At 46.1% G+C, this 13,599-nt stretch overlaps 1 protein-coding gene across 15 annotated transcripts in view; it reads left to right on the plus strand.

Moving 5' to 3' along the window:
* The window catches only part of LOC112235723 (tight junction protein ZO-1-like), a 144,875-nt gene that overhangs the window by 102,198 nt on the left and 29,078 nt on the right, over positions 1–13,599 (plus strand). For 7 of the 15 annotated variants that reach the window (XM_024404208.2, XM_024404205.2, XM_024404214.2 and 4 more), the window contains 12 exons: positions 1,928–2,033; positions 2,174–2,327; positions 3,371–3,479; positions 3,671–3,890; positions 6,101–6,285; positions 6,485–6,580; positions 6,910–6,936; positions 7,836–7,918; positions 8,209–8,419; positions 9,879–9,979; positions 10,239–10,589; positions 12,715–13,023. In XM_024404208.2, coding sequence (XP_024259976.2) covers positions 1,928–2,033; positions 2,174–2,327; positions 3,371–3,479; positions 3,671–3,890; positions 6,101–6,285; positions 6,485–6,580; positions 6,910–6,936; positions 7,836–7,918; positions 8,209–8,419; positions 9,879–9,979; positions 10,239–10,589; positions 12,715–13,023 — 1,952 coding nt within the window. The remainder of the gene's footprint in view (positions 1–1,927; positions 2,034–2,173; positions 2,328–3,370; positions 3,480–3,670; positions 3,891–6,100; positions 6,286–6,484; positions 6,581–6,909; positions 6,937–7,835; positions 7,919–8,208; positions 8,420–9,878; positions 9,980–10,238; positions 10,590–12,714; positions 13,024–13,599) is intronic. The other 8 variants (XM_024404212.2, XM_042330872.1, XM_024404219.2 and 5 more) reach the window with 4 other exon arrangements.

The raw sequence follows: 13,599 nt of genomic DNA on the forward strand, positions 1-13,599 counted from the left end.
AAACATATGGAAACCACATCATTCCACGTCATTCCAGACATTACAATGAGTCATACCTCGTATAGTTCCTCCCACCAGCCTCCACTGTCATAAAGGAATACCGACCAGACACACAGGGCACGTGACCAGGGGGCCCCCATTGATTTTGTTTGTCACTCACTCAAATATCATATTAACACGGCAGTAATGGCAAAATATGTAGAATTGCATGAAAGTAGCTTTAAAACTTCAAAGATTTCTCTACACCCCATGGCAAAAATGTGTAGAATTGCAGGAAATTCAGTTTAAAACTTCAAATTTTCTCTCCAATGTGAAGAGGGGGGCCACTAAAATACACTACATGACCAAAAGTATGTGGACACCTGCTCATCGAACATTTCATTGCAAATTCATGGGCATTAATATGGAGTTGTTCCCCCCTTTGCTGCTGTAACAGCCTCCACTCTTCTGGGAAGGCTTTCCACTAGATGTTGGAACATTTCAGAGGGGTCTTGATTCCATTCAGCCACAACAACATTAGAGAGGTCGGGCTTTGATGTTGGGCGATTAGGCCTGGCTCGCAGTCGGTGTTCCAATTCATCCCAAAGGTGTTCGATGGGGTTAAGGTCAGGGCTCTGTGCAGGCCAGTCAAGTCTCCCACACCATCTCAACAAACCATTTCTGTATGGACCTCACTTTGTGCACTGGGGCGTTGTCATGCTGAAACAGGAAAAGGCCTTCCCCAAACTGTTGCCACAAATTTGAAACCAGAGAATTGTCTAGAATATCATGGTATGCTGTAGCGTTAAGATTTCCCTTCACTGGAACTATGGGACCTAGCATGAACCATGAAAAACAGCCCAGACCATTATTCCTCCTCCACCAAACTTTACAGTTGGCACTATGCTTTTGGGCAGGTAGTGTTCGCCTGGCATGGTTCTCAAGAGAACGTGTTTTCACTGCTCCAGAGTCCAATGGCGGCGAGCTTTTCACCTCTCCAGCGGATGCTTGGCATTGCGCTTGTTGATCTTAGGCTTGTGTGCGGCTGCTCGGCCATGGAAACCAATTTCATAAGGCTCCCGACAAACCGTTCTTGTGCTGACATTGCTACCAGAGGCAGTTTGGAACTCACTAGTGCATGTTGCAACCGAGGACAGACGTTTTTACGTGCTTCAGCACTCGGCAGTCCTGTTCTGTGAGCTTTTGTGGCCTACCACTTCGCGGCCGAGCCGTTGTTGCTCCTAGATGTTTCCACTTCACAATAACAGCACTTAAAGGTGGCATTCTATGACTGTGCCACGTTGAAAATCACTGAGCTCTTCAGTAAGGCCATTCTACTGCCAATTTTTTTTAAATATTTTTTATTTTTATTTTAACCAGGCAAGTCAGTTAAGAACAAATTCTTATTTTCAATGACGGCCTAGGAACAGTGGGTTAACTGCCTGTTCAGGGGCAGAACGACAGGTTGTAACTTGTCAGCTCAGGGGTTTGAACTTGCAACCTTCCGGTTACTAGTCCAACACTCTAACCACTAGGCTACCCTGCCGCCCCGTCTATGTAGATTGTATGGCTGTGTGCTCAATTTTATACACCTGTCAGCAACGGGTGTGGCTGAAATAGCCAAATCCACTCATTTGAAGGGCTGTCCATCCATATACTTTTGTGTATATATAGTTTATTTTGCCCGTGAGGCCTGGGGGCCCCTCAAACCAAATTTGGCTTAGGGCCCCCAAAAGGGGTCATGTTTTCATGAGCTTGGGTCCCAGGAAAACAGAGTTTCTCATGAAGCCCTGCTCTAGTGTTACGTAATGTTGACCTATTCCCGTAGCTATTTAAACTTAACTCAGGTAGTCATAATCTTTACATTCACATTCCAGGTCAGTGTGTTTACATGTGTGTGTGATCATACTATCAGTTTGTGACCAAAGTGTGTGTGTTGGTCCTGTAGAACCAAAGCCAGTGTATGCCCAGCCTGGCCAGCCTGATGTGGACCTGCCAGTCAGCCCCTCTGACGCCCCAGTGCCCAGCGCTGGTCATGATGACAGCATCCTCAGGTAACCCTCAGTCCTCCTGTTAAAGCCATGTTATTATTTCCATTTATTTCAGTACCGTGTTATTTGCTGATTTGTAATCGCTCCCTGTAGAACAGTAGTGTCTCTAAACGTCTGTTTGTGTATGATGCCCACTCCCCAAGCAGGCCGAGTATGAAGCTGGTGAAGTTTAAGAAGGGGGAGAGTGTTGGCCTGAGGCTGGCCGGAGGGAACGACGTGGGCATCTTTGTAGCCGGAGTCCTGGAGGACAGCCCAGCTGCCAGGGAAGGTCTGGAGGAAGGAGACCAGATTCTCAGGGTAAGAATATCTTCTTTACACATTTTATTATTATTAGCTGTTGGGTATGATTGTCACATTTTTGTCAACAAGGCCATTGTAAAGTTTTCTCTTTTGAAAGTGCGCAGGATGTGTGGTTTGACGTGTTCTTTTCCCACAGTAGATAAAGGGTATGTTCTGTACTAGCTGGAGAACATCTGCTGTAGTTCTGGTAACGGTCTCATCGCTGCCCACGCTTAGTTGGAAACACTTTGTGAAACTATGTGACCCACTAGCCTTGTGTTACTGTGTGGTCGCTGGTCATAGTGATGTTAGATATAAAATGGTGATTACGATGAATCAGTCTGAGGTCATCGCCTGGCTCTTCTCTTCTCTGTCTTTCCTTTGTTTACTCTGAACCACACAATAGAGGTTGTTGTTCTCAGGCCCTGTCTGAAGTATTGTTGATGGAAGTCCTCTCTGATATCAGAGTTGGATTCATTTAATCATGTTTATCACTAGCCACACATTTTAACGAAACACACCATGCTTTGTGTTCCTCCCACACCACAGTAAGGGTCAAGGTGGTATGTGGGGAGGGCTAACTCCTCCTCTTTGCTAGCCTCCCTCCCTGCTGTACAAACACATCTCTAGACTCTGTGCGATTCCCTATGAGTGGGCTTCCAGGATTGTGTCCCAAATGGCACCCTTTTCACGATATAGTGCACTACTTTTGACCTCTTCACTATGTAGGGAAAGGTAGTGCACTATAGTTAATAGGGTGCCATTTCAGACACAGCCCAGGATGTTGTTTTCCACCGCTGGGCAGGGAGCCTGTGAGTGTTTCCTGGCCTTCACAGTGTGACTAGTTGAGATAAAGACTTGAAGTCTCCTTTCTGAGGAGGATAAAGGTTGTTCTCTATGATTCAACCCCATGTGTTCCTGGTTCAAACGCTGGCTCTGCAGCAGGGTAAATAAACGTGATATTGTGCTGGGGACCGCAGGGCGTTGAGGTGGGGAAGTAGACTGGCCTGAACCCTGGAGCGCTGAAAGTCTCTGTTCTTCTCTCTCCCTCCTCTCTGTAGGTAAACAACGTAGACTTTGCTAACATCATCCGAGAGGAGGCTGTGCTGTTCCTCCTAGACCTTCCCAGGGGTGAAGAGGTCACCATTCTGGCCCAGAAGAAGAAGGATGGTGAGTAACATGGGGGGGACAACAGATGTTAGATAAATGAACATTGCGATCTTGACCGGGTCAGAGAGAGTAAAGGTTTGAGTTTGCACAGAAACACACATTTTAAGTTAACCTGGTTACATGTGAACTGTACACACACTTTCAATTGTATAGCTGAACATTTATCCCTACTTAATTTCTTCTTCTACCAGTTTACCGTCGGATAGTGGAGTCGGATGTGGGCGACTCGTTCTACATCCGAACCCACTTTGAGTATGAGAAGGAGTCTCCGTATGGCCTGAGCTTCAACAAGGGAGAGGTGTTCCGTGTAGTGGACACCCTCTACAACGGCAAGCTGGGCTCCTGGCTCGCCATACGCATTGGCAAGAACCACCAGGAGGTGGAGAGAGGCATCATCCCCAACAAGAACAGGTAGAATACAGGAGAGGGACTGTGGAATAGGTGGAATACGGGAGAGAGACATCATCCCCAACTAGAACAGGTAGAATACAGGAGAGAGACATCATCCCCAACAAGAACAGGTAGATTACAGGAGAGAGACATCATCCCCAACAAGAACAGGTAGAATACAGGAGAGAGACATCATCCCCAACAAGAACAGGTAGAATACAGGAGAGGGACATCATCCCCAACAAGAACAGGTGGAATACGGGAGAGAGACATCATCCCCAACTAGAACAGGTAGAATACAGGAGAGAGACATCATCCCCAACAAGAACAGGTAGATTACAGGAGAGAGACATCATCCCCAACAAGAACAGGTAGAATACAGGAGAGAGACATCATCCCCAACAAGAACAGGTAGAATACAGGAGAGAGACATCATCCCCAACAAGAACAGGTAGAATACAGGAGAGAGACATCATCCCCAACAAGAACAGGTCGAATACAGGAGAGAGACATCATCCCCAACAAGAACAGGTCGAATACAGGAGAGAGACATCATCCCCAACAAGAACAGGTAGAATACAGGAGAGAGACATCATCCCCAACAAGAACAGGTAGAATACAGGAGAGAGACATCATCCCCAACTAGAACAGGTAGAATACAGGAGAGAGACATCATCCCCAACAAGAACAGGTAGAATACAGGAGAGAGACATCATCCCCAACAAGAACAGGTAGAATACAGGAGAGAGACATCATCCCCAACTAGAACAGGTAGAATACGGGACAGAGACATCATCCCCAACTAGAACAGGTAGAATACAGGAGAGAGACATCATCCCCAACTAGAACAGGTAGAATACAGGAGAGAGACATCATCCCCAACAAGAACAGGTGTAATACGGGACAGAGACATCATCCCCAACTAGAACAGGTAGAATACGGGAGAGAGACATCATCCCCAACAAGAACAGGTGGAATACGGGACAGAGACATCATCCCCAACTGGAACAGGTAGAATACAGGAGAGAGACATCATCCCCAACTAGAACCAGTAGTGTAGAGTTCAGCAGAGCCTACTCTGGAGAGGGTAAGGTAGCTAGGGGGGGGGGGTCGACGGGATTAGTCAAATAAGACACCAGCAGCCTTGCTGTCGGTGTAGAGATGGTAAACAACAACCCAAACATAAGATGATGAACTGGGCTGTGTAAAGTAGGACACATTAACATCACCCCTAGTCTCAATTACACAGGTGACAACTGTTCTAGTGAGAAGGCATTTTCACTATGAGTCCTGTGAGGGTAGGAGACTATCTATTCATAATGAAACAGCAGACTGACAGTCCCTGTTGGAGCCTAGGCCTGGCCTGACCTATAGCCCCTGGCTATGTTTAGAGAGAGAGAGACATTCCACACCATGGTGCAGACAGGGGAACCTCACAGTGCTCCCAACATACCAGCGTGACACCAATATTTGTCACATGCATACGTTAACGTAACCATTATACTCAGTGCACCGTGGCTAATCAGCCACGTTGTGTCCCTGGCCATGCATGTGTCCTCTTCAGTCAAATGTGTACTGAATTCTAGGTTATGTAAAGGTATAGAAGTATTTCAGAATAGAATAGAGGTGGCCTAACGAGTGGTGCAGTGGTCTAAGGTACTGCATCGCAGTACTAGCTGTGCTGCTAGAGATCCTGGTTTGAGTCCACCCGGCCGCGACCAGGAGACCCATGGGCCGGCGCACAATTGGCCCAGCGTCGTCCGGGTTAGGGGAGGGTTTTGGCCGGCCGGGATGTGCTTGTCCCATTGCGCTCTATCGACACCTGTGGCGGGCCGGGCGCCGTGCACGCTGACACGGTCGCCAGGTGTACGGTGTTTCCTCCAACACATTGGTGTGGCTGGCTTCCAGGTTAAGCGGGCAGGGTGTCAAGAAGCAGTGCTGTTGGCGGGGGTCGTGTTTCGGAGGACGCATGACTCTCGACCTTCGCCTCTCCCGAGTCCGTACGGGAGTTGCAGCGATGGGACAAGACTGTAACTAACTATTGGATACTACGAAATTGGGGAGAAAATAAATAAGAATCGAGGTAAGTTGTATAGAGTAACAGGGCTGTAAATGAGTCATTAACTGCACAAATTAAAAATAAACTGAGGACATGTTTGCAGTTTCCATTGAAATCCAATCAATGAATCCATTGCCTGTTGCCTGACACCACTCTGTTCCCCCTCCCAAAGGGCAGAGCAGTTGTCCAGTGTGCAGTATACCCTCCCCAAAACGCCAGGGGGTGACAGGGCTGACTTCTGGAGGTTCCGTGGTCTGCGGACCTCCAAGAGGAACCTGAGGAAGAGCAGAGAGGACCTGTCTGCCCAGCCGGTCCAGACCAAGTTCCCTGCCTATGAGAGGGTGGTGCTGAGAGAGGGTAGGTGATATCCAGAGCAGAGTCCATGGAAACATCACAATACCTAAACTAGCTTACCACTGAGAATGCTTTCCCAGTACATTGCTTCAATCTAAAAGCGTAGAAATGGGAATGCAGCCGTGTGTTTGTTGCCTACAAATTCGGCCTTGAGAGGGGTTGATACTGTCAAATATGGTGTTTTGTGTCTTCTGTTATCCAGCTGGGTTCCTAAGGCCTGTGGTGATCTTTGGGTCCATCGCAGACGTGGCACGAGAGAAGCTGGCCAGAGAGGAGCCTGACCTGTTTGAGCTGGCCAGTGAGTAGCCTTTAGCTAGTAATTAGTAGCCATCTCACTGTCTGTCTCAGCCGTGTCTCACACACACACACACACACACAGCTGGAGTAACACAGTGCTTAGAGCAGCTCTGTGTTAGAGCCTAGAGGGCGCCCTCATCTGTCTACTCCAGGTCCACTTGAGGGAGTATCTAGCATTTTTAGCATGTAGTGTTAATTCTAACACCCTCGACAGTATTGAATTTCAATTTTCCTAAGTGCACTACTCCAAAATCCACATGTAAAGTGATTCCAGCCCTGGACATATTTTGCGTAACCTATATCTCTGTAAACCTTGTATTTTCTTTTCAGAAACACAGCAACATGAAGGAGTGGAAAGTATGTCATGAAGTGCATCAACTTGTTTGTATCAGTGCTAATTCATGCTAGTTAGCTAGGTGGTAGCCTACCCTCTGTACCGTAGATGTGTTTTCTGTAGTTGGTCATGTGTGGCCTGTTTCAGCCTGTAGGGTGGTTGTGGAATGACTGAATATAGCTAGTTATAGAGCATGTACCCATGGCACAGTCAAAATCCTATAGATAATAAGCTGCATACATAACAGTACTAGTCTTCATTATTAATTCCCAAGCCCCTAATGTCTGTGTGTGGATTACACCATAATCTGTACTTAAAATTTCAACTTTTACATTTGATTGGAGACGATGCCTTATGACATTGGTGTGTTTATGACTGGAATTGTAAGGGCTAGTGATGTTAGCACTCTGCAATTTAGAATGCTGCTTTTGTAGAGTTGAGTGGTGAAACATAAGAGGCCATTTCTGCGCCAGATCCTGTGATAAGTGTTGAGTTCTGAGTAGTGAAACTGCACCCAGGTCAGCTGGCCTCTCGAAGGGTCATTACCTTATGTTGGCAGATAGACCGATAAGGCCAGGCTAGCCATGTTTAAATAATTAACCTTTTTAGAACATTCCTGCTTAACTCCCCTGACTTTTATATCCATTTTTAAATTTGAATCATGAATCTATCTTCTTGTATGTGCATTATCCCACTTCAATTCTTTTCACACATGTAACACATTTCCTGCATTACGGATTATACTGTACTGTAATGTCTGTAGTTGCACGCGCACATTCATAATGACACGACCTCCTATTTTATGTTTTGAAATGTGCTTAAGGCATATTGCATGCATTAGGGTGAAGGTAATGAGCTGAGATGCATAGTGAGCTCTGCAGTAATATGACACCGTAACACTGTCCCTTCTCCCCCTCTGCAGAGAGTGAGCCCAAAGACGCAGGAAAAGACCAGCGAGGCTCCGGGATCATTCGCCTCCACACCATTAAACAGATCATTGACCGGGTGAGTGAGACTACTTACTACACGGATACGCACGCACACACACACACACACACGCGCATGCACTCACAGACAGATCCCCTCTTAAAGCACATATAGTACACACACACACACACATCCATAGGTATACTCATCCATGGCTCACTACTGCTCTCTGGTGTTCATTGAATTATGAATGTTTTTATTTGACCAATATATGAAAAATATAGTCTAAAACAGCAGTCTGAGCAAACCTTTTAGTGTTTGTATTTAGATCAGATATTCATTATTTCTTTATGGGGGGGTGTCCTTAGGACCGGCATGCTGTGCTGGACATCACCCCCAACGCTGTGGACCGTCTGAACTACGCCCAGTGGTACCCCATCGTGGTGTTCCTCAACCCAGACAGCAAGCAGGGCGTCAAGACCATGAGAACCAGGCTGTGCCCCGAGTCCAGGAAGTCAGCCAGGAAACTCTACGAGAGAGCCCTCAAACTGAGGAAGAACAACCACCACCTCTTCACCAGTGAGTTTCTATGAGAGGGAGGGGAAGAGAGAAATAGTGAGTGGGAGGCTAGGGCTGCGTGCTGTACTGTAGTGTGGACCAGGGGCGCAACTTTGGTTTTAATCCAGTCGGATTAATACTCCAAACAGCCTACCCGACCGCTCGGAGGCGTCCGCATGGTCCTAAAGCACACAGTAACCTCGTTTTTTATCGCATTCCAATAATAAAACTGGTGCGGACAAAAATGCAATTTCAGAATCTGGGGGGGGGACATGTCCCCCGCAGGCATGGCTGCTCAGGGCTCCGAGCTAACCTCCCACAGGACCCAAGCCGTCATTACCCATTCCTTGCACGGCCCTGCCCCGTATGAAATGGGAGGCGTCTCTTCAATAAAGAGAGAGACCCCAGGAGAGCAGAGAGCACAGACAGCCTCTCCTTTCCCATCCATGTTGAGTTACTCCCTTATTCCACATGGGTCTGTAGATGAAGCACTGCCTGGTATTTTTAGAACAAGCCTAGAGAGAGCGAGAGAAAGAGAACAACAGAGAAGTGTCACCTGTGGTATTTGTGTAAGGTCAAACAGATTGACATCTGCCAGGCAGCGCTATAGACATGAGTGTTGTTGGACTCATGACAGCTCATAGATACAACAGTGGTAATATAATGCTTACACAGCGCAACAACCTGTGCTTACACACCGCAACAACCTGTGCTTACACAGCGCAACAACCTGTGCTTACACAGCGCAACAACCTGTGCTTACACAGCGCAACAACCTGTGCTTACACAGCGCAAGAACCGGTGCTTACACAGCGCAAGAACCGGTGCTTACACACCGCAAGAACCTGTCTCTCTGTGACCACCGAGAACTTCAGAACAAAGTTGACTACAAATACAAAAGTTGCCAATGTCTTTGCAATTGATACAAACAAGTGACATATAAAAAGGTGGTTCAAATGAAAATCAAGATGACTGCATTAAAATATAAACAATAGGCTATAGGCCTGTGTCAGTCATATTGAAATACATTTCATGTTCAATCAATTGAGTTCTGTTTTGCTACTTGTAGGGTACTGTCTGTAATTTGTCTCACTATACACTGAGTATACCAAACAAATATACCCCAAAAATATCTCTAGTCTAGGAGCTAATCTGTCGTCAGTATTGTGACATAATTAGAATGTTAAGGTAAGATGTTAATGGAGAAAGCTGATCCTAGATCAGCGCTTCCTTTCTTTTGATCCTATCAGTATCGACACATGCTCCAACGGCACGATAAGTGACCATTCTCTCTGCGTGGTGTTGTCAACGTTCCATTGCTATCGGGAAACCGGACTCTGATGTGTTAGTCGGAATGGTTTTTCATGAGGTTGTGAGAACAGATTTTCACAGTGACTATGAGAATTGTGTTATCGGCTGACTGTGTTCATTTGAGTGGTGCTTTGTCTCTGCTCCTTCTCTTCGCTCTATCCTTCCCAAGCCACCATTAACATGAATAATATGAATGACGGGTGGTACGGTGCCCTGAAGGAGACCATTCAACAGCAGCAGAACCAGCTGGTGTGGGTTTCAGAGGGAAAGGTAGGACACTCAGCGCCGAGACTAACCACATCAAACACTTACCAATACATTTCACTTTAATGAAAATGTTGTATTCAAAATGTATGTCAGACAATTTTAATATACAATGTATTTTGTGCATGAATACGTGTTTCTTTGCCATTCATTTCTCTGTCTCTCCTCACTGTAATGTTTCTGCTTCTGCTCTTTCTTTATCTCCCTTCCCCCTGTCCCTCTCCCTCCCTCTCTCCCCTGCTGTCCTCCTGTCGTGTCTCCCCAGGCGGACGGTGCTCCAGATGATGACCTGGATCTGCATGATGACCGTCTGTCGTACCTGTCGGCTCCGGGCAGTGAGTACTCCATGTACAGCACGGACAGCCGCCACACCTCCGACTACGAGGACACGGACACAGAGGGCGGGGCCTACACCGACCAGGAACTAGACGAGACGCTGAACGACGAGGTGGGCCTGCCCACTGAGCCTGCCATCACCCGCTCCTCGGAGCCCGTCCGAGAGGACCCGCCAGTCATCCAGGAGCCCATGAGGTACGGCGGGTACCAGCACACAGTGCAGCCCGACCCCCTGAACCGGATCGACCCAGCCGGGTTCAAGGCACCAGTGGCCCAGCAGGTACCGTTTATGAGAGCCGTTCATCTGCCCTGTTGTCTCGAATCCGTGGTGTGCGTGAGGAGAGTGTTCTGGCGCCGCTATTGAAGCAGTGTTTTAAAACAGTATTATCTACTAACACAAAACAAAGAAAAACAAAAAAGCTGGAAAGAAAATTTGTATCCACTTAAGTATTTATTCACTATTGTTGTTTGTGTGTTTTTTTTTATTTTTGAAGAAAAAAAGCAAGAATAAGCTTGACTGTTATAATCAGTATTCACGACCTGTGTTAGTGTGACTGTTATAATCAGTATTCACGACCTGTGTTAGTGTGACTATTATAATCAGTATTCACGACCTGTGTTAGTGTGACTGTTATAATCAGTATTCACGACCTGTGTTAGTGTGACTGTTATAATCAGTGTTCACCACATACGTTAGTGTGACTGTTATAATCAGTATTACATGTGTGACTGTTATAATCAGTGTTCACCACATGTTAGTGTGACTGTTATAATCCGTGTTCACCACATGCGTTAGTGTGACTGTTATAATCAGTGTTCACCACATGCGTTAGTGTGACTGTTATAATCAGTGTTCACGACCTGTGTTAGTGTGACTGTTATAATCAGTGTTCACCACATGCGTTAGTGTGACTGTTATAATCAGTATTCACGACATGTGTTAGTGTGACTGTTATAATCAGTGTTCACGACCTGTGTTAGTGTGACTGTTATAATCAGTGTTCACCACATGTGTTAGTGTGACTGTTATAATCAGTGTTCACCACATGCGTTAGTGTGACTGTTATAATCAGTATTCACCACATGCGTTAGTGTGACTGTTATAATCAGTATTCACCACATGCGTTAGTGTGACTGTTATAATCCGTGTTCACGACCTGTGTTAGTGTGACTGTTATAATCAGTGTTCACCACATGCGTTAGTGTGACTGTTATAATCAGTGTTCACCACATGCGTTAGTGTGACTGTTATAATCAGTGTTCACCACATGCCTGTGTTAGTGTGACTGTTATAATCAGTGTTCACCACATGCGTTAGTGTGACTGTTATAATCAGTGTTCACCACATGCGTTAGTGTGACTGTTATAATCAGTGTTCACCACATGCGTTAGTGTGACTGTTATAATCAGTATTCACCACATGCGTTAGTGTGACTGTTATAATCAGTATTCACCACATGCGTTAGTGTGACTGTTATAATCAGTATTCACCACATGCGTTAGTGTGACTGTTATAATCACATGTGTTAGTGTGACTGTTAGTGTTCACCACATGTTATAATCAGTATTCACACCTGTGTTAGTGTGACATAATCAGTTAGTGTGACTGTTATAATCAGTGTTCACCACATGCGTTAGTGTGACTGTTATAATCAGTATTCACCACATGCGTTAGTGTGACTGTTATAATCAGTATTCACCACATGTGACTGTTATAATCAGTATTCACCACATGCGTTGTTATAATCAGTGTTCACCACATGTTAGTGTGACTGTTATAATCAGTGTTCACGATTCACTGCGTTAGTGTGACTGTTATAATCAGTATTCACGACCTGCGTTAGTGTGACTGTTTTTGTTGATGTCGATGTTCTCACTGAGGAGACAAAGTTTTATGTCTGTCATAATCAGTGTCTGTGTGACTGGTCCCACTGACAAAGTTTTATGTCTGTCATGTGCTCTTCCTAGTTGTTTCACTTGTGATTCGGACTGATACCGTGACACAAGAAAGTATTATGTGCATGTTGGAAATGTCAGTGTTAACCACGTATTGCTGTAAATGTATTTATCTGGGTCAATTCGGCCATTATGATATACACGAAAAGTTTGTCTTCTGATGTATAAAAGAGAAAAAAAGAAAAGGAAAACATTGTACTGTAATCTAGAATTAAAGTCCAATCAGACAACATAAACAACAGAAACTTTGTCCTGTTACGAATTCTTACGTGGCAGATTGATCATCTAAAGCCATCAGTTGAATTTGGTCCGAGGATGGTGAGTTACTGAGTCGGTCGGTGGAGGAGGTACAGAGCAGGCTGTGTTACGCTGTAACGTTAACATTAGTGAGGGTTTATCTCCCTCGTGCAGTAGCACCGTGTATTAAACGTTTCTGAACCACTTCACAGAATGAGAAAGCAGAGGCTGTTCCGGCCACCATGCCTATCCTCCCTCAGCAGCCTGAGCAGCCTGTGTTACTGGCTGAGACAGAGGCAGCGCCCCCTGCTGTCAACAAAACTGTAAATGGTGTAGCGGGTTTGAGCCATGGTTTAAGCCTTGGCCCTATCGCTGCTCCCCAGAGCAAACCCAACCCAGGCCCCGGCCCCGAGGCTGACAGGCTTAGGATGCCCACCCCTGATCTAGCTCAGCCCCTGGCCCCGGCCCCAACGCTCGAACCCGAACCCCTACAATCCGGACCGCCCAGTTCAGAACCACAGGTACCCATCGTCTGGACATGGCCTGGCCCGGCCGACCCCGCTGTCGGTCTGCTGTGGCCTGTCGCTGCCTGCCTGTGTACTGCCCGCCACGCTTTCCTTTCACTCTTGCATGCTTGCCCGCTGTCCAGTATGTGTGTGTGTGTGTGTGTGTGTGTGTGTGTGTGTGTGTGTGTGAGAGAGTGAGACTGAGACTGAGTCTGAGTCCTCGTAAACAACAGTGGGCTTCTTGGAGGAGAATATAGACTGATTGCTGCATTGGTGTGGTACCTATATAGAGAAGAGCAGCGAAGAACCTGAGGCTCTCACTGTTGCTTACCCTCTTTGCATGGCTACAACATGTTTCAGTTGGTTTCTCTTCTGTTTAAACGTAGCAGTAGAACTGATGATAGTGGTGTACTGGTTGATGCAGACTGAATGGGCCATTTTAATTATATCGAATAAATAAATATCAAATAATATATTATTTGGCGACATTCTCTTCAAGTCATCAATCAGTATTTTGGATATTTTATTGGACATTTTATTCCCTGAATTTGAAATGTAGCCATTCTGCTCCAACTGTGGAGTATACATTTT

This window comes from Oncorhynchus tshawytscha, linkage group LG12, assembly GCF_018296145.1.
Source record: "Oncorhynchus tshawytscha isolate Ot180627B linkage group LG12, Otsh_v2.0, whole genome shotgun sequence".
Lineage (NCBI taxonomy): Eukaryota > Metazoa > Chordata > Actinopteri > Salmoniformes > Salmonidae > Oncorhynchus > Oncorhynchus tshawytscha.